This window comes from Chionomys nivalis, chromosome 10 (assembly GCF_950005125.1).
Source record: "Chionomys nivalis chromosome 10, mChiNiv1.1, whole genome shotgun sequence".
In the NCBI taxonomy this organism is placed as follows: Eukaryota; Metazoa; Chordata; class Mammalia; order Rodentia; family Cricetidae; genus Chionomys; species Chionomys nivalis.
In genome coordinates this window covers 40123635-40149183 of record NC_080095.1, presented here as the reverse complement: position 1 = coordinate 40149183, position 25549 = coordinate 40123635, and the positions used below count along the sequence as shown (strand labels likewise).

General features: G+C 46.1%; 2 protein-coding genes across 2 annotated transcripts; one reads left to right on the top strand and one right to left on the bottom strand.

Moving 5' to 3' along the window:
• Positions 1-1588: 1588 nt before the first annotated feature.
• On the bottom strand, positions 1589-19484 carry Npc2 (NPC intracellular cholesterol transporter 2). The gene is made up of 4 exons (XM_057782749.1): positions 19328-19484; positions 12056-12163; positions 5757-5929; positions 1589-2324 (listed from the first exon to the last, which is right to left on the bottom strand). The coding sequence occupies exons 1-4, from the start codon at positions 19407-19409 to the stop codon at positions 2238-2240; spliced, it is 450 nt and encodes a 149-aa protein (XP_057638732.1). The 5' UTR covers positions 19410-19484; the 3' UTR covers positions 1589-2237.
• A 342-nt stretch (positions 19485-19826) lies between these two features.
• Isca2 (iron-sulfur cluster assembly 2) lies at positions 19827-22014 on the top strand. Its single transcript, XM_057783434.1, has 4 exons — positions 19827-19930; positions 20125-20227; positions 20343-20458; positions 20870-22014. The coding sequence occupies exons 1-4, from the start codon at positions 19860-19862 to the stop codon at positions 21042-21044; spliced, it is 465 nt and encodes a 154-aa protein (XP_057639417.1). The 5' UTR covers positions 19827-19859; the 3' UTR covers positions 21045-22014.
• Positions 22015-25549: the final 3535 nt, after the last annotated feature.

Genomic DNA, 25549 nt, shown 5'->3' with positions numbered 1-25549 from the left:
TTTCTCCTGGCCCCTCAGCAAGTTTCCACACAAAGATGATAGCTTTATTTTTCTGAGGAGACACATCACCACACATCAGACTGAACCTCCCGATTTTCCTATTTCTAGACAAGAAGCAGCCTAGCCCAGCAGCTCCCACTGACAAGAATGTAGACCACACGGCCGGACTCACGTAAGTCTTCCACGTAGCCCCATTTCCCTTGTATTTAACTGCACTGTCATTGTCCCTGTACAGTAGGAAAATCCAACTGAACACGGAGGAATGAAATCATTTAAAGTTCACATTCACAGCTGATTGACTGGCGGAGCCAAAATGTACCCACGGGCAGTTGGAAGCAATGACCTCAGCAGGTAGCTCTTTTGGAGTTCACGTGACTCTGACTCACAGAGCATCCACGTAGGAAAACCAGGGTGGGCTAAGCATGAAAGAACACACAGCAGATACCATGCAGTGGGTGGGCCGCTTGCTGTTGGTAACTTCATTACTGACCCGCTGCTGTCCCCTGGTGGTCGGCCTGGGAAACTCACAGGTGGGGAAAGCTAAGGATCTAGGCTATGTATGGGGCACAACACCTGCATTCCCGCATTTAGGAGGCAGAAGCAGGAAGATCAGGAAGTCAAGGTTCTCTGATACATTATAAGTTCAAGACCAGTCTGTGCTACACCAGACCTTGTTACAAAAATTTAAAAACGGACACGGATTTCATACAGCAAACTGAGACCCATGACCATACTTCTCACTTCAAGATTTAATCAACAGACTATTATCTGTTTTAATGTCCGCCCCTCCGCACCCCAGATTGGGTCTCATTTAGCCCAGGGTGGCCTTGAACTCATTATATAGATAAGGTTGGTCTCAAAACTTTGCAGCAATCCTCCTGCCTCTGCCTTTCAGTGCTGAGATTATGTGTGTGGCTGGAGGATGATGAGTTCAGGCACACCTGGAGCTCACGATCCTCCTGCCTCTTGTGGGCAGGGCCTATTTATTTATTTGAACAGGATCTCAGTATGTTACTCAGACTGGCTTGAAACTCACAACCCTCCTGCCTCCTCAGAGCCGCTAATCTTTTACTTTTGTTTCTAGGCTTCCGGATTATGGCAGGTGATGTCCCAGTCACCACACTCCTTCACTACTCTTCAGGTGTCGCTATTCATTAGGTAGTGTTTGCTGCTCCAAGCATGCTTGGCGGTATGAGATTGTGTGCAGTGAAGCAAAACAATGTCTCTCTCTTTTTCTCTCTTTTTTCAAGACAGGGTTTCTCTGTAGCTTTGGCACTTGTCCTGAAACTCCCTCTGTAGACCAGGCTGGCCTCAAACTCACAGAGATCCGCCTGTCTCTGTTTCCCAAGTACTGGGATTAAAGGCATGCACCACCACCACCTCGACAATGTCACTTTCTATGGATAAGGTCCTGCTCATAAAAAAGAAAATGAGGAAAAGGGCAGTTTCCCCTGAGTGCCTGCTTGCTCTGGCCCTGAACACAAATGAAAGAAAGGCAAGCTAGTATTTATTTATCAGAAGGTTCAATCTCCTGTGCAGAGGGAGGATACATGTTAATACTGTTTAAAAAAAAAACAAAACAAGCACCTGCAACCAAGTATCATCTTTAATGAAAGCCTCTGAAGAACAAGAAACAAGAGCTGACCACAAAGAAGAGCGGAAAGCATTCAGAACCAACTTTCTGCTGCACCTCTCAGTCAGTCTCTGGATGCTGGCTGGAGAGCTGCTCACTATTGTTGAAGCATCGGGGCTGAGGGGACTATCAAGACTCAGTAGTAGACTTATTACCCAGGGGCACGACACTCAGGAAGCACTTAAGAGACAAGGAACCTGTAGAGGTAATACCCTCAGCTACAGGGGAGTCTCTTGAAAGCCATCCTTCACAGCGGATTGATAGCCCTGGGTCAAATGATCTGACATCCCTAAGCAACCTCCTCCTGTCCTGTCTGGTGGGTCCTGCCGACCTTAATCCAAAAGCAAACAGCCATGGAGACAACTCAACTCCAGTCTCCCTCTCCCACTCTGCGGCCTCAACAAAGGCTATCAAGGGGGCTAGAGTTCTGAGCTCTCCAGAGTAGGGTCACAGATACTTTTTTGGAGGTTGAGAGACATAAGATAGCAGTCTTGAAATTCTGTTCATCTTACGGCACTGGTTTAATTTCAGGTTTGATTTCTATTTCTTCCCTTCCCTCCAGCCATGGCCTCTCACCCCACACAGACACAGGGAGCCAAAGAGTTTAACCTTTGATCTCCACTGGAATCTCCCAGCAGAAGAGGTTTTGCTTTTTGTCATCTTGAAGCTCCCATTTCACCACCAGCTTTATCTGGAAAAAGAAAAGGAATTGGAAAAATGAAGCCAGAACCTGATTTTTGATCTATAACTGGCTTCAGTATATACCTTCAATCCTAATTCTTTTTAAGTCATATCATCTTGTAGTCTGATTAGGATATGACCTTAATCCAAAGAGTGAGCCAAGTTATACCAATGATATCATTTAATCTAGTCCAATTTATCAATGTAATTTTTCAAGTGTAATATTTCTTTCCTCTCTCTTCCTCTTCTTTTCTGTTTAGTTTTTCTAAATTTTATTTTATATGAACGAAGTTTGCCTGAATGTATATATGTGCACCACTTGTATCCCCGATACTGGAGTTACAAATGGTTGTGAGTTGCTTCTTGGTGCTGGGAACTGAACCTGGGTCCTCTGCAGAGCAGCCAGTGCTCTTGACCACTGAGCATCTCTCTAGCTCCTCTTTTCTGCTTTCTTTTTCCTTTAAATAATTTATTTTTAATGCATATGTTTGTGTGAGGGTATTGAATCCCCTGGAGCTGGAGTTACAGACAGTGGCGGCCACCATGTGGGTGCTGGGAATTGAACTCAGGTCCTCTGGAAGGACAGCCAGTGCTCTTCACTGCTGAGCCATCTCTCCAGCCCCTTTCTTTTTCTTTTTTTTTCTTTTTTTTTTTGGTTTTTCGAGACAGGGTTTCTCTGTGGCTTTGGAGCCTGTCCTGGAACTAGCTCTGTAGACCAGGCTGGTCTCGAACTCACAGAGATCCGCCTGCCTCTGCCTCCCGAGTGCTGGGATTAAAGGCGTGCGCCACCATCGCCCGGCTCTTTTTCTTTTTTAAAGACACATCTTCAGCCGGGCAGTGGTGGCGCACGCCTTTAATCCCAGCACTCGGGAGGCAGAGGCAGGCGGATCTCTGTGAGTTCGAGACCAGCCTGGTCTACAGAGCTAGTTCCAGGACAGGCTCCAAAGCCACAGAGAAACCCTGTCTCGAAAAACCAAAAATAAATAAATAAATAAATTAATTAAAAATAAATAAATAAATAAAAAAAGACACATCTTCATAGCTAATCCAGATTAGCTTTAAATTTACTATGTAGTACGGCCTTAAATTTGTGGCTATCCTTCTACTTCAGCCCCCTGAATTCTTGGATTGCAGGTGGACGAGCACATCTATCAAATGTAATTCTAAAATCTTTCACTTCTCTTTCCTTTCTTCTTCCCTCCCTCCATTTGTTACACAGCTTTACTGACCCGGAACATGCTATTTAACTCAGGCTGGCCTCGAACTTCTGGTCCTCCTATTCTGCCTCCCGAGCACTGAGACTACAGGTGTGCATTACTGAGTTTCACTCTTAGGTCAGAGGCATGTAAATACAGCCTTACAAATATAATAATTTTAAATTTAAATAGCTTCTCACTTAATTGGCAAACTTCTACAGCCCTTTTCACTCTTAGGTCCTTCAGTGTAAAGAAACTTTCTTGTCAGCTAGGAATGGAAATGCCAAAGCACAAAGGATGGGCCAAAGCAGTGGTCTCAGCCTGAGGGTCGTGACCCCTTTGGGTGGGGGGTCAAGTGACCCTTTCACGGGGTCACCTATGACCATCAGAAAACTGATATTTACATTATGGTAGCAAAATTACAGTCATGAAGTAGCAATAAAAATAATTGTATGGTTGTGGTCACCACAACAAGAGGAATTATGTTAATGGGTTGCAGCATTGGCAAAGTTGAGAACCACTGGTCCACAGCCATGTGGAACTGATCATTTCCAGGACAACTACCCTGTATAGCGACAGAGTTTAAGTTAACTTCCCCCACCCCCACCCCATTGGCCTCTCCTCTCCCAGACTGACCTGGAACTCACTGTTTTGAATGCACATCAATGTGGCCTCAGCTTTTCAAGTGCTAGGATTACAGGAGCACACACCGCTGTTATCTTAAACTGATTTCTGTCCATTATCTCATTTGATGATCTCAAAGATCTCAACTTTGACTTGGTACAGTCAAACTATGAGCTATGTGGTCACTGTTATTTGTTTCTGGAGACACAGTCTCACTTCTGCATCGCAGGCAGCCTGGAACTCTGGAATTCCCTAGATAGTCTAGTGTTGGAGGATATTATTTTAACCATGTAAAGGTGTGTTGCATTTTTTTCTGCTGCTTTTGTTAACAATGAAAAGATGTGTTGTATTTGTTTGATTCAATAAAATTGACCTGGGATCGAGGAGCAAGAAAAGAAAAAGGAGAGAGGACACTAGGGACTAGCTACCCAGCCACACAGCCCGCCATGGAGGAGGAAGAAAAGAAAAAGGAGAGAGGACACTAGGGACCAGCTACCCAGCCACACAGCCCACCATGGAGTAGGAAGAAAAGAAAAAGGAGAGAGGACACTAGGGACTAGCTACCCAGCCACACAGCCTGCCATGGAGTAGGAAGGAAAGAAAAGTTATACAGATATAGAAAAAGTTCAGACTGGAGAGATGGCTCAATGGTTAAGAACTAGAAAAAGGTAAAAGCCCAGAGACAAAAGGTAGATGTGATTACTTAAGAAAAGCTGGCTAGAAATAAGCCTAGCAAAGGCCAGGCATTCATAAGCAAGAATAAGCCTCTGAATGATTTATTTGGGAGTTGGGTGGCAGGCCCCCTAAAAGAGAGAAGAAAAAAAAACCAAAACAAAACCAAAAAACAGTCTAGGCTGGCCTTCAACCTATAGCAATCCTCCTGCCTAAGCCTTCTAAGTGTTGGAAGTGTGAGCTATTGTCCTATCTGATTTTGTAATTTCTTTAGGTAGGTCTCACTATGTAGCCCCGGCTAGGCTTGAACTCAGAGATCCTCCTGTCTCTGCCTGCTGAGTTCTGGGGTTAAAGATGTGCACTAACATGACTTTTCTTTTTTTAAAGATTTAATGAAGCTGGGCGGTGGTGGCACACGCCTTTAATCTCAGCACTCGGAAGGGAGAGGCAAGCGGATCTCTGTGAGTTTGAGGCCAGCCTGGTCTACAAGAGCTAGTTCCAGGACAGGAACCAAAAAAGCTACAGAGAAACCCTGTCTCGAAAAATCAAAAAAAAAAAAAAAAAAAAAAGATTTAATGAGCCACTAGGACTGGTAGCCACCACCGCCTGGGTGGCTAAAATGTTTTAACCCTGCACAGGTTTTGGACTTAGAGACCTGTCTCTAAATCTAAGCACCAGGACTTCTTGGTAAAGCAGATTTGGACTCTGTCTGTAGTACATGAAATCAGAGGCTTAGAATTCTTCACTTAAAGTCAGAAATAATATCACCACTGCACAGGGAGACTCTGAGTGAGGAACTGGTCTATAAAAATGGCATCCTTGGGTCCCTCAAACTTATCTCCTTCCGCACAGGCCTTTCCAGCTTCACCAGAAATGAGAGGCCCTTTGCCCCAGTCCCTGTTTCTCATTCCCAGCCTCCGCATCTGACCCAGCCCCAGGGCGTCACTTACAGAGGGGTATTCACTCTTCACGGGGAGTTTATTCAGGTAGCTGTAGGTCTTGTCTTTCTGGATGGGGCAGTTGATTCCAGACTTACAACCGTCGGGCTCAGGGATGGGGAAGAAGACAGGGAGTCCTGCCAGGATGCCGTACACTGTGGCAGAGCTGTTCTCCGACTGAGTGCCTAGGAAGACAGAGAGTCAGGCGGTGAAGGCGACTGTATTTGTAAATTCTAAGGCAAGTCATCAAATTCACTCTCAAATGCTAGAAGGGCTATAGCAGCAGACCAGAGGCCTCTTCCTTCCAGCATCTCTGTCTTCATGGGTCACCGTTAACAGCCAGCCCTGGTCCACGTGATAAAGGAGCTGGTTTCTTTCCTTGCTCCCCCCATCAAGGGAATCAGGCTACTTAGACAAATAACCTTATCTACCACTCTAAGGACCACTGGTTTCTGCCAGAGTGTTCCGTGGGTTTTAAATGCCGGCAGAGACAGACAATCCTTTAGATACTTTGTAAGATTAAAAGAGCTGTTAATCTCTTGGTCCCCTCCAGCCTCCCCACTGAAGATAGGCAGGAGGGGTAAAGTATTATCAGATTAGGGCAACTACCCACTGCAGTTCTCAGGCAGGACTGAAGAGGTTCTCAAGAGACTGCTGTGCTCCTCCCTCTGACCATCAGGCTATTGAGACAATGTGCCCCAAAGAAATGAAATCACACCCCCTCCAGCCCTGGAAGAGAAAAGATGGAGCCCAAGGTGTCAGGACAAGAAGGAACTTGCCCTTGCGATGCAGGAAGGGTAATGACAACCTGGAGACAGGCCAGGAGCTGAGCATATCGAGGATGAGGCTGGGCCTCCCTTGTCAGGCTGCCAGGGCCCAGACCTGTACCCCCAAACCTTTAGTAATGTTACGTGCTGTTAACGATATTTTGGAGATCCAGGGTACTGGCTGTGTTTCAGTCTTTTAATTTTTAATAATAATTAAAAAAAGCCTATACTCAATTTAGTTAGTGGGGAGGGGTGTGAACACGGCACAGCAGACGCGTAGGTCAGAGGACAACATCCGGGAGTCTGCTTTCTCCTTCCACTATGCAGATTCTGGGGTTCACCTTTAGCTGTAAGTCATCTCACAAGCTCTTCATTTTAATTTTTAAAATTTATTTATTTTTACTTCATGTGCATTGGTGTTTTGCCTGCATTAATATCTGAATAAAGAGGGCTGGAGAGATGGCTCAGAGGTTAAGAGCACTGGCTGCTCTTCCAGAGGTCCTGAGTTCAATTCTCAGCAACCACATGGTGGCTCACAACCATCTGTACTGAGATCTGGCGCCCTCCTCTGGCGTGCAGGCATACATGGAGGCAGAATGTTGTAATAAATCTTAAAAAAAAAAATATCTGAATGAAGATGCCAGATCCTCTGGGAATGGATTTATAGACAGCTATGAGCTGCCATGTGGGTGGTGGGATTTGAACCTGGGTCCTCTGCAAGAGCAGCCAGTGCTCTTAACACTGAGTCATCATTAATTTTATTTTTATAAAAACACGTTTAGTCAGCATCATAATTAGACTCTTTCTTTTTATGCTCAACAAAACAGCCGAAGAAAAGTATCCATTAAAACCTTTCCCTGGGGAGAGGGCGCTGGAGAGTACCAGCTGCTCTTCTGGAAGACCCAGGTTCAATTCTTAGCACCCACATAGTGGTTCCTCGCACCCATAACTCCAGCTCCAGGGGATCCGTCACATTCTCCTGACCTCTGTGAGCACCAGGCACACACATGCGCACATACATACATGCTGGCAGAAACCTTATACGCATAAACCTAAACAAAAACTAAACACCAAAGACAAAACAATTATAAAACAGAACAAAACACAACCCCCACCTCTGGAATGCTATCCACCTTCCACACAGAAATTAAAATAACCTGCTCTACAGTTAGTCACAGACACTGCCCAGACACACAAGAGATGTCTAAACCATGTCTTCTTCGGAGTGGGCCCTGCTTTGCTGAGGTCACAGCTGTTGACCTGTGGCTTCCTGGTCACTTGCACGGCTCGCCTCTCCTGCCGCGTTTCGTTTCCTGGCAGCAGCTAGACCCTTCTGCTACAGACAGCTGCCGTGGAGCTGCATCGACAGCTTAGTTCTGTGGTTCAGCTACATACTCTTACCCCACAGGGGCCAGAGAGCTCCTGCCTGCAAAGTCTCTTCCAGTCAGAGGGCCAATATTTGCAGACAAATTGTTGTAGCTGCCAAAATCACCACAGCGTCCACTGCCTCCAAATGGCTTCCATCATTACCAAATCCATTATAGCTATCCCCACTGCCATCATATATACCGCCACACCGAAGTCACCATGACCACTAAAGTTCCCTCCACACCTAAAACTACCAGAGTTTCCAGAACTGCTCTGATTTTTTGGCTGGATGAAGGACTAGCTATTTCTTGCTTCCACAGGGTGGGTCTTCATAGCTGTGGGTATACGCAGGATGGTGTTTTTGAATGGCAGTCTTATCCAAAGGGTCTTGGTTGTTAAAGGTAACAAAACTAAGTTCCTCTTTTCCTCCCTGCCTGTCACTCATGATTTCAACCACTCTGATCTCAGAGGTGATGCTCTTCAGTGTCCTCTTCGATACTGACAAAGATCTTTCTCACGGGCGAGTGGGACCTGGTCTTTGAGGATCTTCTCCTTTGGCTCCATGACTCTTCCAGACACCGTATGTGACCCTGTAGTCATGGCTACGCCCACCTCCTCCACAACCGTGTAGTGATAAATTCAAAGACCTAGAGTGTTGGTGTTTGGGGGAGTGTTCTCTTTTGCTCAAATGGCTCCTCACACTCTCGTCAACCGTACTGAAATTCAGAACTAGAAAACAGAGCTTCTGTAGCTGTTGGGCGCCTCAGGAGACTTTGTATTTTTTTATTATTATTATTTTTGAGATAGGGTTTCTTTACATACTCTGGCTGTCCTGGAACTCACTCTGTAGCCAGGCTGGCATCTGGAGGTTCTCTTGTCTCTGCCTCCCGAGTGTTGGGATTAGGGCTGCGCAGCACTCTGACTTAGAAGGCCCTTTCTAAGACACGCTGTCAGGGAGGTGACAGCCTCCAGCAATGTTTCCTCAGGCTTGTTGACAGACAGAAAGGGGCCTTTATATATTTTGTATAAGAACTGTGTGAGTGTTTGTGTGTGAACACTAGTCTGAGGTCAGCCTCAAGAAACCATGCACCTTGTTTTTTTGAGAGTCTTCTTCCTGGCCCAGGACTTACTGACTCGGCCAGGCTGGCTGCCAGTGAGCCTTGGGATCTGCCTATTTCTACCTCCCCAGTGCTGGGGCCAAAAGTCTATTTCCAGGATGACCATTCCTGGTTTTTTACATGGATTCTGGAAATCAAATTGAGGTCCTCATGTTTTTGGTTTTGTGTTGGGTTTTCAAGACAATGTTTCTCGGGGCTGGAGAGATGGCTCAGTGGTTAAGAGCACTGCCTGCTCTTCCAGAGGTCCTGAGTTCAATTCCCAGCAACCACATGGTGGCTCACAACCATCTGTAATGGGGTCTGGTGCCCTCTTCTGGCCTGCAGGCAGACACACAGACAGAATATTGTATACATAATAAATAAATAAATTTAAGAAAAAAAAAAAAAAGACAATGTTTCTCTGTGTAACAGCTTTGGCTATCCTGAAACTCACTCTGTAGACCAGGCTGGCCTTGAACTTACTGAGATCACCTGTCTCTGCTTCCTGAGTGCTGGGATTAAAGGCAAGTGCTACCACTGCCCCCCGTCTTTAAAAAAACAAAACGAAAAAAAAAAACAAAACAGGGTTTCTTTGCGTAGCCCTGGCTGTCTTGATTGCACTTTGCAGACTAGGCTGGCCTCGAACTCACAGAAGGATATCGCTATTTAGTCCAGTGTTGTGATTACAGGCATCACCTACAACACGCGGCTTTTCATTCTTTCTGTGTGGGGCGCATGGCTTCTACCTAGAATGCTGTGTGTGCGTTCACAGGTGCATACGCAGAGGCCAGAGGAAGACATCCTGAGCTCTGCCCCATTGCTCTGAGTCTCCAAGGAATACTCTGAGACAGAGGCTCTCATGTCCTGGCTAGTCTTAAAGTCAACCTGACACGGCAAACTAGAGTCATCTGAGAGGAGAGAACGTCCATAACATCGGGCTGTAAGGCATTTTCTTAATTCGTGATTGATGTGGGAGGGCTCAGCCCATTGTGGGGCATCTTCTGGCTGGCAGTCTTGGGTTCTGTAGGAAAGCAAGCTGAGCAAGTAAGCCAGTAAGCAGCGCCCCTCCATGGTCTCTGCATCAGCTCCTGCCTCTATAGACCAGGTTGGCCTCCAGGTCCCTGCCCTGACTTCCTTCAGTAATGAACAGTGATATGGAAGTATAAGTTGAAAGAACCCTTTTCTCTCCAACTTGCCTTTTGGTCATAGTGTTTCATTTCAGCAAAAGAAGCCCTAACTAAGACACTGAACTGGAGCTAGGCTGTGGCCAGCAGGTCCCCACCCTCCAGCCTTTGCACTCACAGTACTGGACTTACAGGCATGTGTGTGGCACACCTACCTTTTTATGTCAGGGCTGGGATCTGAACTCAGGTCCTCATGTTTGGGCAATAAGTGCTTTTTCCCAACTGAGTCATCTCCCCAGCCTTTAGTTTGTTTTGTTTTTTTTTTAAACAAACAAGCTAAGGGGAGAGGGTGGATCAAGAAAGAAAGTAGGGCGCTCATTCTCTGAGCAGAGAAGTGAGCAACGCTAAGAACTCTGAGTTCTAGAGAGTTCATGGGAGAGCAAATGAGGGAAGGAGTCCAGACAGCTGCTCTGTCCAGAAATAAGCATTCTGTACTTGTCTAGATTCTTTACATTTTTAAAAAATTTTAATTTCATTTATGCTTATGTGTGTGTATGCACACACTATGTGCGGGTGCCTGAGCAAGCCAGAGGAGGGGCACTGGATGCCCTGGAGCTGGAGTTACAGGTGGTTGGAAGTTCCATGTGGGTGCTGGGAATCCAACTCAGGTCTTCTTGTTTGTTTGGGACAGGGTTTCTCTGTGTAGCTTTGGAGTCTCTCCTGGAACTTACTCTATAGACCAGGTTGGCCTTGAACTCACAGAGATCCGCCTGCCTCTGCTTCTCAAGTGCTAGGATTAAAGGCGTGCACCACCACAGCCCAGCTCAGGTCTTCTTCAAGAACAGCAAGCTCTCTTAACTACTGAGTCATCTTTCTCTGGTGCAACTGCTGTCTTTAAAATGTGTGTGTGCGCGCGTGTGTGACACAATGCACTTGTAGGAATCAGTTCTCTCCTTTGACTATGTGGCTTCTAGGGACTGAACTTAAGTCACCCAGCCTGGTGACAAGTGCCTTTACCCACAGAGTCACTTTACACATACCTTTTCTCCTTTGAGATAAACCATCAGTTCTCAACCTGTGGGTCTCGACCCCTTTTGGGGATGAACAACCTTTTCACAGGGGTTGCATATCAGATATCCTGAATATCACACATGTACATTACAATTCATAACAGCAAAATTACAGTTATGAAGTAGCAACAAAAATAATTTTATGGTTGTAGGTCACCACAACATGAGGAACTGTATTAAAGGGTCGCAGCATTAGGAAGGCGGAGAACCACTGAGATAAGATCTCTCTCTGTAGCTGTGGCTAGCCTGGAATTTTCTATAATGAGGGTCCTTTTGGGCTCATGGTTCTTCCACCGCGGCCTGGCTTGAAGGAACATTATGCAGAATGTTAAAGATTTGTTTCTCTCCTTTCTTCACCCCCTTGCTGTCTCAGTCAGGTTTCCAGGACCAGGCTGCGCTGGACACAGCAGAACCCAGCATGAGAAGGTGTCTGAGGACACAGCTGTGGCCCTGAGCGTTTCCTACTGAGAGACATCACACAGCCAGCCCGCAGCAGAGAGCTCTCACACAGCTCTGACTCACAGCGCAGTCTGCACGGCTCCTGGGTTTTGCGTCATCCTCTTACAGGTTGTGAAACTGCTACAGGATTCTCCCCTACCCACTTCTAGTCAGAGCTGTAACTTAAAAGCGCTCCTTTTATCAATCCAGCCCCCCAGGTTTCCTTTTAGAACGCGAAAAGTAGTAGCTACAGAGCCAGATTCGGTCCTGTCCAGCAACAAAGTGAATTCTAGTTTTGTGCAGGTCAGAAAGGACGTCGACAAATCCCTGCCAACCAGGCCATGGTCGTGTCCCCCCCCCCCCCCCCCCCCGTGTCGTCCCACCCCCCCCACCCCCACCCCCGCTATATCACGGTTCAGCGTGAAGGGAAGAGTCACATTTACTCACCACTAGTGAAGGTGACATTGACACTGTAAGACTGGCCTTTGTGCAGCTCACAGGGCTGGGTGGGGCATGGGCTCACATTCACCTCCTTTATAACTCCGACCTTAGAACCTGAAAAAAAAAAAAAAAAGATTTGAATAGGAGGAAAAGACTGTGCTGAGGTTGCAGGTGCTTCATGGCCAAGTGAGTTTCTTCTCCCTAAAATGAAGTCCTTAGGACAAAGTACAGTTAGATTTGGGGCTGGGGTAGATGGCTCGAAAGGTAAACAAAGCACTTGCTGCACAGTATGAGGACCCAGTTTGAATCCCCAGAACCTACCTAAAGCTGGCTGCGGCAGGGGGCATTTGCAATCCCAGCGTTCTTACAGAGAGATGGAGGTAGAGAAAGGGGAATCCTGAAAGCCTGCCAGCCAGCCAGCCTGCAGGTTGCTGCCAGCATAGCAGCAAAGAGACCCATTTCAAACAAGGCAGAAAGCAAGGACCCGCATCTGAGACTTCCTCTGGTCCCTACATGTCCCTAGATGGGCACACCTACACCGACACCTCCCTCCCTCTCCCCTTCTTCCCCCCCCCTCGTTCACTCACACACACACACACAAACACTTAACACAAAAGTCGAGAATCTTGGCACTACTAAAAATCAAACCTATAAATTGAATGAAAAGCAAGTTGATTTCTTGGCAAGCAAATTACTAATATTTATCAAATTAAGAAATATAGTGAGACCATGTTTAGACAACACTATATTAAAAAGGACTGTATTTTAAAAAAAAGCCAGGCATGATGGCACACACCTTTAATCCCAGCACTTGGGAGGCAGAGGTAGGTAGATCTCCCTGAGTTCCAGGCCAGCCTGGTCTACCAAGACAACCAGAGATACATAGTGAAAACCTGTGTCAAAAAACCAAAAAATAAAAACAAAAAAACCTAAATGCTCCCAGATTCTTGTCTTGCTTTTTCTTGTTATCTCCCACTTTCTTGTGGGGGTACTTGGGGATGAACTTGGGGATCTTTATATCTTGAATTCCTTTTTTTTTTTTTAAAAAAAATTAATTTATTGTGGGCGTACATGCCTATGTTCCACAGTGCATATGTGAAGGTCAGAGGACAACTTTTAAGAGCTGGTTCTCACCTGGGCAGTGGAGGTGCACACCTTTAACTCTAGCACTTGGGAGGCAGAGGTAGGCAGATCTCTGAGTTTAAGGCCAGCCTGGTCTACAGAGCGAGTTCCAGGACAACCAAGGCTACAAAAAGAAAGCCAGTCTTAGCTGGGCAGTGGTGACACAGGCCTTTAATCCTAGCACTCGGGAGGCAGGGGCAGGCAGATCTCTGTGAGTTCGAGTTCAAGGCCAGCCTGGTCTACAAGAGCTTGTTCCAGGACAGGCTCCAAAGCTACAGAGAAACCCTGTCTCGAAAAAACAAAACAAAAACAAACAAACAAAAAAACCCATCTTGAAAAACAAAATAAAAAAACAAAAAAGAAAGAAAGAAAAAAAAGGAAATAAAGACTAACATTAGTAGTCTAGGTTAGTAAGTCAAACTTGGTTTTTTAAACCAGTGGCGCCCGAACCCCACTGTCTTGTGAGAGAGTGGTGTGTGGAATTTAAGAGGAACCACCATCTCAATCCTCAACAGAGGAATGGCCCTGAAAAGAAGAAACAGTTCCCTCCTTAAAGCTGAAAGTTCCCCACAGTACTTCTGCTTTTCGATCAGTCACGTTCTCCGGCAGCCGCTAAGAGGCTCGCTCAGGGAGTCATGAGTACTCTAACTCTCACAGGCAGGATCTCAAATCTTGACTAAGCCATTAAACTATGACTTTTCCCAGAACGAAACGGAGGAAGACAGAGGTCAAGATCTTTATAGTTCTAAAAAACACTCAGGGCCCCAGCTGGGCGAGGTACCAATTTGTTCAGTACCTACAGCTCTTGGACAGTTGAGGCAGGAGGAGCACAGTTTGAGGCCAGCCTTGTTTCAAACAAACAAACAAACAAACAAACGAACAAACGAAAAACAAACTTAGAGCCAGGCGGTGGTGGCTCAGGCCTTTAATCCCAGCACTTGGGAGGCAGAGGCAGGCGGATCTCTGTGAGTTCGAGACCATCCTGGTCTACAAGAGCTAGTTTCAGGACAGGCTCCAAAACCACAGAGAAACGCTGTCTCGAAAAAAAAAAACAAAAAAAACAAAAAAACAAAAAAAACAAAAAAACAAAAAACAAACTTAGGGCCCAAGCAGGGCTGATTCACTCAGTCAAGACCAGCTTCACTAACTGGTACAGTAACTGTTCTAGCAGAAGAGAAGGTATTTGAAAGAGATACTGGGGGGCTGGAGAAATGGCTTAGAGGTTAAGAGCACTGACTGCTCTTCCGGACGTCCTAAGTTCAATTCCCAGCAACCACATGTTGGTTCACAATCATCTGTAAGCCCTCTTCAGGCATACAAATATACATGCAGACAGAACATAGTATACATAGCAAATAAATAAAATCTAAAAAAAAAAAAAAAAAGATACTGTGTTATCAAGACTCCTGAAACAATGGACCCCAATGGTGGTGGTGGTGGTGTGTGTGTGTGTGTGGGGGGGTGACATGCTGGTGCCAACCAGATGAGAAACCTGTTTCGCAGGAGAGATTTCAGTTCTGACAACAGGTCAGACCACCTTGTAGGATAGACCAGAGCTGACTACCTTATTATTCATACCTCTTACCCTCAATTTAAATACGAACCTCTTAGTACCCCCCAAAACTGACTGGTGGTTCCTTTGTTATGTTCTTCTTTCCAATACTGCCACACTGAAAAAGCTCCATTCTCAGCTTTTCAATATTACTTGCTCTTTTCAAAAAAACATTTTTAAGGTCTATTTATTTATTTATTTATTTATTTATTTATTTATTTATTTATTCATTCAAGACAGGGTTTATCTGTGTAGCTTTGGTTGTCCTGGAGCTTACTCTGTAGATCAGACTAGCCTCGAACTCAGAGAGATCCACCTGCCTCTGCTTCCTGAGGGCTGGGATTAATTGTGCTAGGTTTATTCATTTTCTTGGGTGAGAATATGCTGCCTACACATATGTATATATACATGGTACCCATGGAGGTCAGAAGAGGGCATTGGATTCCCTAGAACTGGAGTTATGGATGCTTATGAACCACCATGAGGGTACTGGGAACCGAACCTGAATCCTCTGGAAGAGCAGCAAGTGCCCTAAACCACTGAGCCATTCCTCAGGCCCCCTTTACTTGTCTCTTTAACTGGCATTTGAGACGGCCAGCCAGGGCCCAGGCTTTCAGCCTACACACTCCAGTACAGTAGCAGTCATGAGTACTACATCCTAGATTTCTTTTCCTCGCCAGTAAAATTACCAGGCTAAGGGCTGCACAGTCGCTGGAAATAATATACTTGTAATTACTACTTATGTTTAAAAAACAATAGTCAGAAACACAAAGGTAATCCAAGCCCCTGACACTGGCCAGCAGAATGGGAGAGAATGAGGAAACAGCCTGGCAATAGTGCCCGTGACAGGGGGAGGTTAGCAATGCTTTTCAACGATACTCCTCAGCTCCTGGAACTGAGAGGGGCAGACTTAAGCCTATCACCTGAGTCTGACTTCTTACCAGCCCAGCTTCTTACTGTGCAGCCCACAGACAAGACACTCAACATCTGGGGCTGCCCTGAGGGCAGCGAGTCAACAGAGCGGCAGATCCGGAACACAGTGGCACCACTGAAGTTGCTGACTGTGATTACCATTACTTCTGATTCGGTCCAGGAACTACAACAGCTGCTCCTGCGTGAGTAAGCGAAGCCCCTCCGGCACGAACGCTAAGCTTCTTGCCTTAAATATACTTCATGGGTCAGCTATGTAGTTACCAGGCTAGCTTAGTTAGAACTGTCCATGCAGAACACGAAATGACAGCGCGTGCACTTAATCCTCTCTCCCTGGGCTCGCCCTCAGGCTGGAAGAGTCTCTTCAAAGTCCCTCTTTTATCATACCGATCCATTATTGCAGGCCCTGGGGGTCCGTAAATGACACTCTGCAGTCCCTATCTCCTAGCTTGCTCCCATGCTGCACGTACTCTGCAGTACGAGAAGCACCCTCCCACTCCATCTCATGATAGGTGGCCAGGAAAGTTGAAAATTGGTGCTTGTGTCCAGGTTTCAGTGGCCAGCTCTACCTGCTTCTTCAAAGTTGGGTCACATGATCTCACGGGATCAAAGGAAAGGGTACTTACAGTCCTTTTATGCAGTTTTTTTCCTTCCTGTCCCCTGACAAGAGGTTCCCGGACTTCAAATGTCAATAGAACAAACCCCTCAGTTCCCACTGCAAATATTGCACAAGTAGCTCACTGGCTTCCACGTATCCCGTGAGGAAATTCCACCCCAGGAGAAGGCGGGCACAGAATGGAATACAAAAGCTTCTCATCTGGACCCTGAAATTTTCACTTTGTATTTCCTAATTCAAAATCTGTCACAGGAACACCCCTTTCTTGTAAGTTCTCTAGGGCTCAGCAGGTAAAAGTATTGCTACCAAGGCAAGGGAGTTTCAATTCCTGGAACCCAAACAGAGGAAGGGGGAGATCCCTGCAAGTTGTCCTCATGTGCGGGCCCTCCTACATACATACACACAAATAAACAAATAAATAAAACAGGAAAGACAAGTTCTTCCCAGAGGTATATATACCTGCTTTAAAAAAAAATGTAAGCATGATGGCACATGACTTTGATCCCAGCACTTCTTAATGTAGAGGCAGGTAGATCTTTGTGAGTTCAGGCTGGTCCACAAAGCTGTCTCAAACAAACAAAAACCACTAACAACAACAAAAGTCCAAAGGGGGTTACAGAGATTTATCAGCCTCCTGCTCCCCAGCTGCAGGATTTTAGACAAGTTAGTCCATGTGCTTGGATTGCCTTCCTGTGACAGATGGTGAAGAATGAGTTTGTAACATTAAGTCGGTGCCTTCATCCAAGTGCTGGTCCTAAGCTCACAAAGAAGGGGTGAGAGGAAATAGCTCTGTGAACAGAGTGTTTGTCTTGCAAGCAGAAGACCAGAGTTCAATTCCCAGGACCCACATAAAAATGTCAGGTAATAGTGGCACATGCCTTTAATCCCAGCACTCAGGGAGGCAGAGTAAGCCTGGTCTACAGAGCGAGTTCCAGGACAGCCGGAGCTACACAGAGAAACCCTCTCTCAGACAAACAAAAAAAAACACTCATGGTGGCACAAACATGTAATCCTGACCTGGGACAGGTGGACAGGAGGACCACAGGGATCCTTGACTAACCAATCTAGACTAATGGTGAGCCCCAGGCCAATGAGAGACCACGTCTCAAAAGCGGATGAGCACGTCTCAAAACGAGTAGATGGTGTTCTTGAGGATGTCACCTGAGACACCTGAGGGACTGTACTCTGGCTACCACATGCTTGAGTACACATGAACACACACACATTAAAAATAGAATAAAAATTTAAGCAGCTTTTTTTTTTTTTTCGAGACAAGGTTTCTCTGTGTGACTTTGGAGCCTGTCTTGGAACTAGCGCTGTAGACCAGGCTGGCCTTGAACTCACACAGATCAGTCTGCCTCTGCCTCCCAAGTGTTGGGATTAAAGGCGTGCACCACCACCTGGCAAAATTTAAGCAGTTTAACAAAGGGAAAAGCAGCACTTTAAAGGAGCAGCCACTTTTAGCTAGTCTTCTAGATTAGCATCAGTGAAGGCAGTGGTCCTTAGTGATCCGTCTAGTTCCACAGGACCACAGGGCCACCTTGCTTTTCCTTACAGGAGTTTTTTTTTTTTTTTTTTTTATTTATTATGTATACAACATTCTGCCTCCATGGATGCCTGCAGGCCAGAGGACTCCAGATCTCATTACAGATGGTTGTGAGCCACCATGTGGTTGCTGGGAATTGAACTCAGGTCCTCCGGAAGAACAGTCACTGCTCTTAACCGCTGAGCCATCTCTCCAGCCCTCCTTACAGGAGTTTTGATAACACATTAGAAACAGTATTAATTCCCTCATCTACCTTTTTAGTAAGTATTTACTGAGTAGTTAATATTACCTGGATACTGGCTACAAAGAAGCATACTTAACTTGGTTCCCCATTCAGTTGTGTGACTTTAGGAAGGCTTACTTAAGCTACCCCACCTCTTCAATTAGAGTTACCTGTGTGCCTTTGAGTGCTGTACCTGAGGAGGCCAGAGACACTGGACTCCCTGAAGTTGGAGATACAGACAGTTGTGGGCCACCTGATGTGGATGCGGGGAACTGAACTCTAGTCTTCTGGAAGAGAGGGCACTCTGAACCACTGAGCCGTCTCTCCAACCCACCTAATAACTCTTTAATTCAATGATTCACTGTGGTCTCCAGTTTTTCCTCCTGCTCACATGTTTTACAAAATCAGTTTTTGTCTTTCGTTTATCACTGCTCCTTTCCACCTCAAACCTCCCCCCCCCTCCACTGCTCCAGCTTTGCCCCAGCAATTACTTGTATAGCCTGACTGGATGAACGCAGGGTTTCTACCCTCTCTTATATTTTCCAATAGAAAGAGTCCAGCGGCAGCATTGGGTGGGACTTCGGTTTCACAAGGCATCACTAGAAGTAGGAGTTTTACAGGAGACACGATCATGAAATTCGTTAGCCCAAAGGAAACTCTGTCAAAGAATTAATTACGAGAAGAACTGGCTTTTGTCTTGTCAGCAAGAGAAAAGTGTGTGTGTGTGGGGGGGCTCTGAAAGCCAAACTGGGCTACAAAGTGAGACTGCCTCCTACTCACCCACTCCCACCCCAACCAAGGAGAAAACTTCAAACGAACAAAGGAGAAAGGCTAGTGAAGATGCAAGGAATAAATCAAAAGAAATTCTCCGCCCATCCCCTCAATTCGTGTCGGATGCAGGCTCGCTGTCTACCCTATTGTTTTATTTTTGCTTTTATTTATTTATTTTTTCAGGCAGGTATCACTACATAGCCTAGGCTAGCCTTGAATTAGCAACCCTCCTGTCTCCACCGTCGAGTGCTGCGACTACGTGCCGGCTTGATTGATGTCCACCCAACAAACTTTAGAGAACTTCAGCCCAAGGTTCGCCTTGAGAGTGTAGAGATTACCCCAAAACACGCGTGGCAAGGACAGTCTAAGTTGTACGGAGGGTTAAGTTTCAATCAAGGCTGGTGGTACCTTCAGACCCAACCCAGCCCGTTCCACCCTAGGTCTGAGGCTGAGTCCCCACGTTCTAGTAACCCGCTCAATCCAGCCCGCGGGTCTCCTTGAGTGGGCTCAGTGCTCACCGCAGTCCTTGAAGCGCAGGGGCTCGGCCCGGGTGGCGGCGGCGAGCGCCAGCAGAAGGATCGTGCAGCCCAGGAAACGCATCGTGGATAAGAACGCTCCGCAATCTAGGAAGGAAAATGCAGCTGCGGCAGGGCAGTCACAAGATAAACTTGTCACGGCGGACCGAGGGAGGAGCCGGGTCAGGCCACTTGTGACCAGTCACCAGCGAAGGTCCGCCCGCGCCCCGCCCGGGGCTCCAGGGCGCCAGGCGCACAGCTTGCCCTTTATCTCCGCCCATCTCTTCCCCTCCCAGGCAGGGCCTGCGGAGATCCCGCTCTTCTTTGCGGTCGTCCCACTCTATTGGTACCGCCCCGCGTCGGCAATTGGAAGTGTTTTCAGCCAATCAAAGTCCTCTTATATCTTTATCCAATAGGCACATTTGGGGGCGGGGCCTCCGCACAACCCCGCCCCTGCCCTATCTCCCCCGCCTCCCGAAGCCCTGGCCAAGGCGGGGATTTGGACCAATGCTAGGGGCGGAGCTTGCGGAGCAAGATGGCGGCCACTAGGCCCTTGTCCCTAACGGCCACGGCGATCAGGGCAGTCATTCCCTGGCGCCAGGGCAGGTACCAAGAGTGAACAGTTACTTAGGAAGGGTGTTGAGTTCTGCGCCTCCAGGATAGATGTGAGACTAAAGCTCCCGGGGGAGGTGAAAGTTTGGCAGTTCAGATAAAGGTGTCACCAGGTTTGGGTGCGAGGCGGCCGTAGTGGGCATCAGGTGCCACTTCGGTCCCCGGACTTATCCTCCTCCTCATCGCAGGCTCCTCGCGCCCTCTCCTGGGCTCTTGACCCGGTGGGAAGCGACGTCCTCCATTCCAGAGGCTGGCGAGGGACAGATCCGCCTCACAGACAGCTGCGTCCAGGTAGGAGGCCGGGCGCGGGGCGGCGGTGCCCAGGAGCGCTCTAGAAGAGCTCCCTTTCATTCACTCCTTTATCACCGCTTGCTTGGCTTTCTTGATCCTCTTTCTTCCATTTCAGAGGCTTCTGGAAATCACCGAAGGGTCAGAATTCCTCAGGCTGCAAGTGGAGGGAGGTGGATGCTCCGGATTCCAATACAAATTTTCACTGGATACAGTTATTAACCCCGACGACAGGCAAGGAGGACGGATGGGTCGCTAGAGGCTATCAGAGGAATACAAGTGACCCCAGTTTAAGACACACCTTTATTCTAAACTTAAAAGCGTTTAAGTATGCTCAGCACCACCACTCTCCCCATACGGTGAAGATCAGCAAAGATTTGTCCAATTATTTCAGAATAAGGAAGGACGTTGGCTTACTTAGGGTCATTTGAGAGAGGCTGAAGTAGATTCAGGCCAAGTCCCTAAATGTTTCTCCTGTTCATTGCGTTGAACTTTTTCGTTTCAGATAAAGTCAGCACCTGATAGAAGCCCTAAGCAATATTTATTTCATGGGTTGGAGAACAGGACGTGCACCTATGGCCTCAGGGTGTTGGGTTCTTGGCGTTGGTTATATTCGTCATTAATGCTTTCCTCTTGTCTTTTCAGGGTATTTGAACAGGGTGGGGCAAGAGTGGTGGTTGACAGTGATAGCTTGGCCTTCGTGAAAGGGGCTCAGGTGGACTTCAGCCAAGAACTGATCCGAAGCTCATTCCAAGTGCTGAATAATCCTCAGGCCCAGCAAGGCTGCTCCTGTGGGTCATCCTTCTCTATCAAAATCTGACACCGTGACAGGTGACCTTGGGATTGCCATCAGATTGTACCAGTGTGGAAAAACTTGGGAATAGTAGAGCCCTAGAAGTTTCTTTCTTATCATGTCCCACTGTCATTGTATTTAATTTAACCCAGGTTTTATTTTACCACTATTAATTATGGAACATGAAGCTTTTACTCTTGGCCACAATACTCTCCCCTTCCCCAGCACAATGTTAAGGCCACGCCCAAGTGTTGTTACCTCAACTTTAAGCACTGATTGGAACCCAGTATAATCTGTAGCCCTCCAAGACTCCAGAATTTGGAGTTAATGTCTCTACCTTCAGACTTGTTTGTATATATGTGTATAGATGTATATAAAGCATCTTCTTAAACTATTCCTTATGTTTCAATCAGGGTCACTGTTTGGGCAGCTTGAACACCAGTAACCAGAATCAATTAGAAAGGCAGACGAAATATTCTTTTTTCTTCCTTCCTTCCTTCCTTCCTTCCTTCCTTCCTTCCTTCCTTCCTTCCTTCTTTGAACAGTCTTATAGGTAACCCTGATTCTGAACTCTCAGTTTTCCTGTCTCAGCCATGTTACTACTGGACTGGTTCATTCCTTTTTCTTTTCTTTCTTTCTTCTTTTTTTAAGTTTTTATTTTGAAAAAAATTTTTTTGGTATGTGTGTGGTCACACCCTCTCCCCCCATTGGACCCAGGCACTTGCCTGCCGGGCAAACCCTCCAGCACAGTGTTCTCCTATCAGTCCCATTGGGTGTCGCATATCAGATATCCTGATCATCAAATATTTACGTTATGATTCATAATAGTAGCAAAATTAGTTATGAAGTAGCAAAGAAAATAATTGTATGGTTGGTGTGCCACCACAGCCTGAGGAGCTGTGTTGAAGAATCGCAGCCTCAGGAAGGGTGAGAAGCCCTGCTCCAGCACTTGAATTATGAGCCTAGACGGCTTTATTTTTTTTTTTTTTTTTTTTTTTTTTTTTTTAAAGATTTATTTATTTATTATGCATACAACATTCTGTCTCCATGTATGCCCACACACCAGAAGAGAGCGCCAGATTTCATTACAGGTGGTTGTGAGCCACCATGTGGTTGCTGGGAATTGAACTCAGGACCTCTGAGAGAGCAGCCAGTGCTCTTAACCTCTGAGCCATCTCTCCAGCCCCGACGGCTTTATTTTTTATCTGAAGCTAGGTCTCTCAGAATTTCCCCGGCTGGCCGTGAATTCCCTCTAGTCTGGCAGGCCATGGACTTTCAGTGCCCTGGTCTTAGTGTCCCAGTTAGCTGGGTGTCAGGCCTGTACCACCACCACTGTATTGCAGTCTTTGAACGTGTTAGGGGTTTCTCGTGTCCTATGAAGCCCATTCTCCACTTATAGGGAAAATACATTCCGTTGTCACACTCATGAGTCTGCTAGGTTTTATAAAACCAAGAGAGTCCCCCAGCCCACTGAAAAACAAATTTGGCCAGACCTCTGTTGATATCTCAATTACCTGCAAAATTTCTATCTATTCCATGCCCATAGAGGTGCTTCAAGATTCTGTGACCATTTAGTAATTGAATTTATGTAGAATATTTTGCTTCACCTACCTTATTATATATAATATCTTTGGTTTTATGATTAGGGGAAGTGGTTCCTTCATTATTTGTAGATAATAGAAAGGACTTTTTCAAGAGCACATTAAATATAAGATGAACAGTAAAATTTGGATTTCAGATGTATAAGTAATTTTGTGTTATATAATCCTTAATATGTATCATACTTATAGGTCTGTTTGACGTACATTTGCTAAACCTTCTGTTGCAAGCCATTGATCATTAGCATGAAAGCTGTTTTTGTTTTTTTCTGAATCAGGGTTTCTCTATATAGTCCTGGCCATCCTGGAACTCACTGTGTAGACCAGGCTGGCCTTGAATTCACAGAGATCCTGCTGCCTCTGCCTCCCAAGTGCTGGGATTACAGGTATGCGCCACCACCTCCAGCCAAAAGAAAAGTTTTCTTTTATAGAACATCAAAAAGTAACCATATGGGGGCTTGAGAGATGGATGGCTCAGCAGTTAAGAGCACTTGCTGTTCTTCCAGATGATCTGGGTTTGAGTCCCAGAACCCACATGGCAGCTCACAACTGTCTGTAGCTCCAGTCCCAGGGGATGGGTTTGATACCTTCTTCTGGTCTCTGGCACAGGCATATACTTGGCACATATGCAGACAAACATCCATATACACAAAATAGAAATAAAGCTTTAAAACCTAAAAATACCACGAGAAAAGGGACATGTCACCTTCATCACACGGGGCTCAAGAGCAGCGTGTTTTCACAACTGTGCTTCTTTACGAGTCGGCATTAGCGTAGCAGTAACTATGGAAACTGTCAAGAGGAGTTCCAGTTATATATGCTCCAAATTATGCTGTGCTCCTGGGCATCCCGGGTTATTTTAAGTCTTCCATTTTAGTCTCGGGGCTCTAAGAACATCTTTGCTTTAATTGGTTTTCTATTTCCGTTTTCATCTTCATAATTGGCACAGTCCATCTTGCAAGCTTCCAGTTATTCCCAGCAAAGTCTCGTATTTTCTAGACATTTCTTCATCTGTTTCTTCATTTTCAAGTTCCACTGTGGCATCTTGATAATCTTCTGCTTCGTTTGTAAGACTCATCTGAAACGTTAACTTCTTAGTCTCAGGATTAAGTCCCTAAACGCGTTTGTCCATAGAAAAGGAGTCCTGCTCTGTAATGAAGCGCGCTCGCTTCCAGTTCTGGAAACCCGAGCACCAGTGCTCTTCCCCAGTGACATTTCTTGTTTCCTGGGTTCAAGCCCAGTGCCCTCTGCATGAACTTCACGCACTGTAGACTTTTGGATAACTCAGTCTTGTACTCAGATGCCATGAGCCCCACTCCACCTAAGAAAAGCTTTGTAAAACACAAATTCTAATACTTTTTAAGGTACTTAGGTGTGACACTTAAGTGGACTACAGAACTTGAAACAACTGTCTTGAGTGCTGTGGAGCCCAGAACTGTTTAGAAGGGTATTAGAAAAAGATTCCACACCATGTCACAACAGATAACTATTAATACTGTGGAAAACCATAGACATCTGGACTCTGGAAGAGTTACTGGCCAAATGTATCTTTTCTCCATATCCTAAGAGTTTGTTGTAGAGAAGAGAGGACCTAAATTTTTTTTTTTTTTTTTTTTTCCGAAACAGGGTTTCTCCGTAGCTTTTGGTTCCTGTCCTGGAACTAGCTCTTGTAGACTAGGCTGGCCTCGAACTCACAGAGATCCCCCTGTCTCTGCCTCCCCAGTGCTAGGATTAAAGGCGTGTGCCACCACCGCCCGGCTATGAGGACCTAAATTTTGTTCTTAGCCCCGTGTGAGGAGACTCATAACCTCCTTTACCTCCACCTTCAGGGGACCTTTCTGGACTCCAAGGTCACATTGCACTCATGTGCATATCCCCCCCCCCCATAATTAAAAGCAGTTTAGTCGGGCGGGTATGGTGGCACACATCTTTAATACAAACACTCAGAAGGCAGAGGATCTCTACTAGTTCAAGGCCAGCCTGGTCTACACAGCAAATTCCAGACCAGCCAAGGTTATAGAGTAAGACTGTTGCAAACCAACCAAAAAAGCTTGTTACAACGAAACATTTATTTAGGTACTAGATAGGAATTAACATCATCTAGTAAGACAGTTTGCCAAAGAAAATGGAAATCAGGTTTGCAATCAGAAACTGACATTTTCAGTGTGTGAAAATCTTGGAAGTAGTAAGCAGATCAGAGGCATAGAGGGCAGAAGGGAATTCTGGGAAGTGAACAGATTCTTCACCTGCTTCGGAGCAGCTCGCCGTGTGGAAGCACTTTGTGTGTGTGTGTGTGTGTGTGTGTGTGTGTGTGTTACTAAGACCGAAAGTCAGCGGCAACAGCTGGGCCTGAGATTTTCAGTTCAGACTGCTAACAGCCTTTTCATTATTAAAATAGATTTTACCACATTTTAAAGATTACGACCTATTATTGTTGCCAGGTGGTGATGGGGCACACCTTTAGTTCCAGCACTCAGAGGACAGAGGCAAGGGGGTCTCTGAGTTTGAGGCCAGCCTGGTCTACAGAGTGAGTTCCAGGATGTCAAGGACGGGCCTTGACAAAAATACTTCTTACCAGGGTAGGGGCGTGGGAATTTAGAAATATAAGTAAAGAATATGAAGACATAAAAAAAAGAAAAACAACAGGACAGAAGCCATAGAAAGTATTGGGAGGGCATCCCAGGGACTGAAATACCTGCGTTTATTTTTCCAGTTTTTATACCCAATGTAAATGGGGGGGATAACAAAAGATTTTATCAACATGATACAAAGGATAACTCAAATAGTCAATTGCATTAACTCTCTGAGACATCAAATCATTAGCATTCTGTTGTCTAGGTAGCGAAGCTGCTCTAGGTCACATATCCTGAAGGCTGCCCCTCTCCAGGTGACCTCATAGTTACAAAAGAAGGAGCAGAAGTACATTTGCCTATC

What these genes read in the sequence shown, in the direction of transcription:
- Isca2 (XM_057783434.1), top strand. Translation starts at nt 19,860, where the DNA reads ATGGCGGCCACTAGGCCCTTGTCCCTAACGGCCACGGCGATCAGGGCA. An exon ending in ATTCCCTGGCGCCAGGGCAG is followed by an intron (nt 19,931 to 20,124) that starts GTACCAAGAGTG and finishes TCCTCATCGCAG; the next exon opens with GCTCCTCGCGCCCTCTCCTG. An exon ending in GTTATTAACCCCGACGACAG is followed by an intron (nt 20,459 to 20,869) that starts GCAAGGAGGACG and finishes TTGTCTTTTCAG; the next exon opens with GGTATTTGAACAGGGTGGGG.
- Npc2 (XM_057782749.1), bottom strand. Translation starts at nt 19,409, where the DNA reads ATGCGTTTCCTGGGCTGCACGATCCTTCTGCTGGCGCTCGCCGCCGCC. An exon ending in CCTGCGCTTCAAGGACTGCG is followed by an intron (nt 12,164 to 19,327) that starts GTGAGCACTGAG and finishes TTTTTTTTTCAG; the next exon opens with GTTCTAAGGTCGGAGTTATA. An exon ending in CAATGTCACCTTCACTAGTG is followed by an intron (nt 5,930 to 12,055) that starts GTGAGTAAATGT and finishes CTGTCTTCCTAG; the next exon opens with GCACTCAGTCGGAGAACAGC.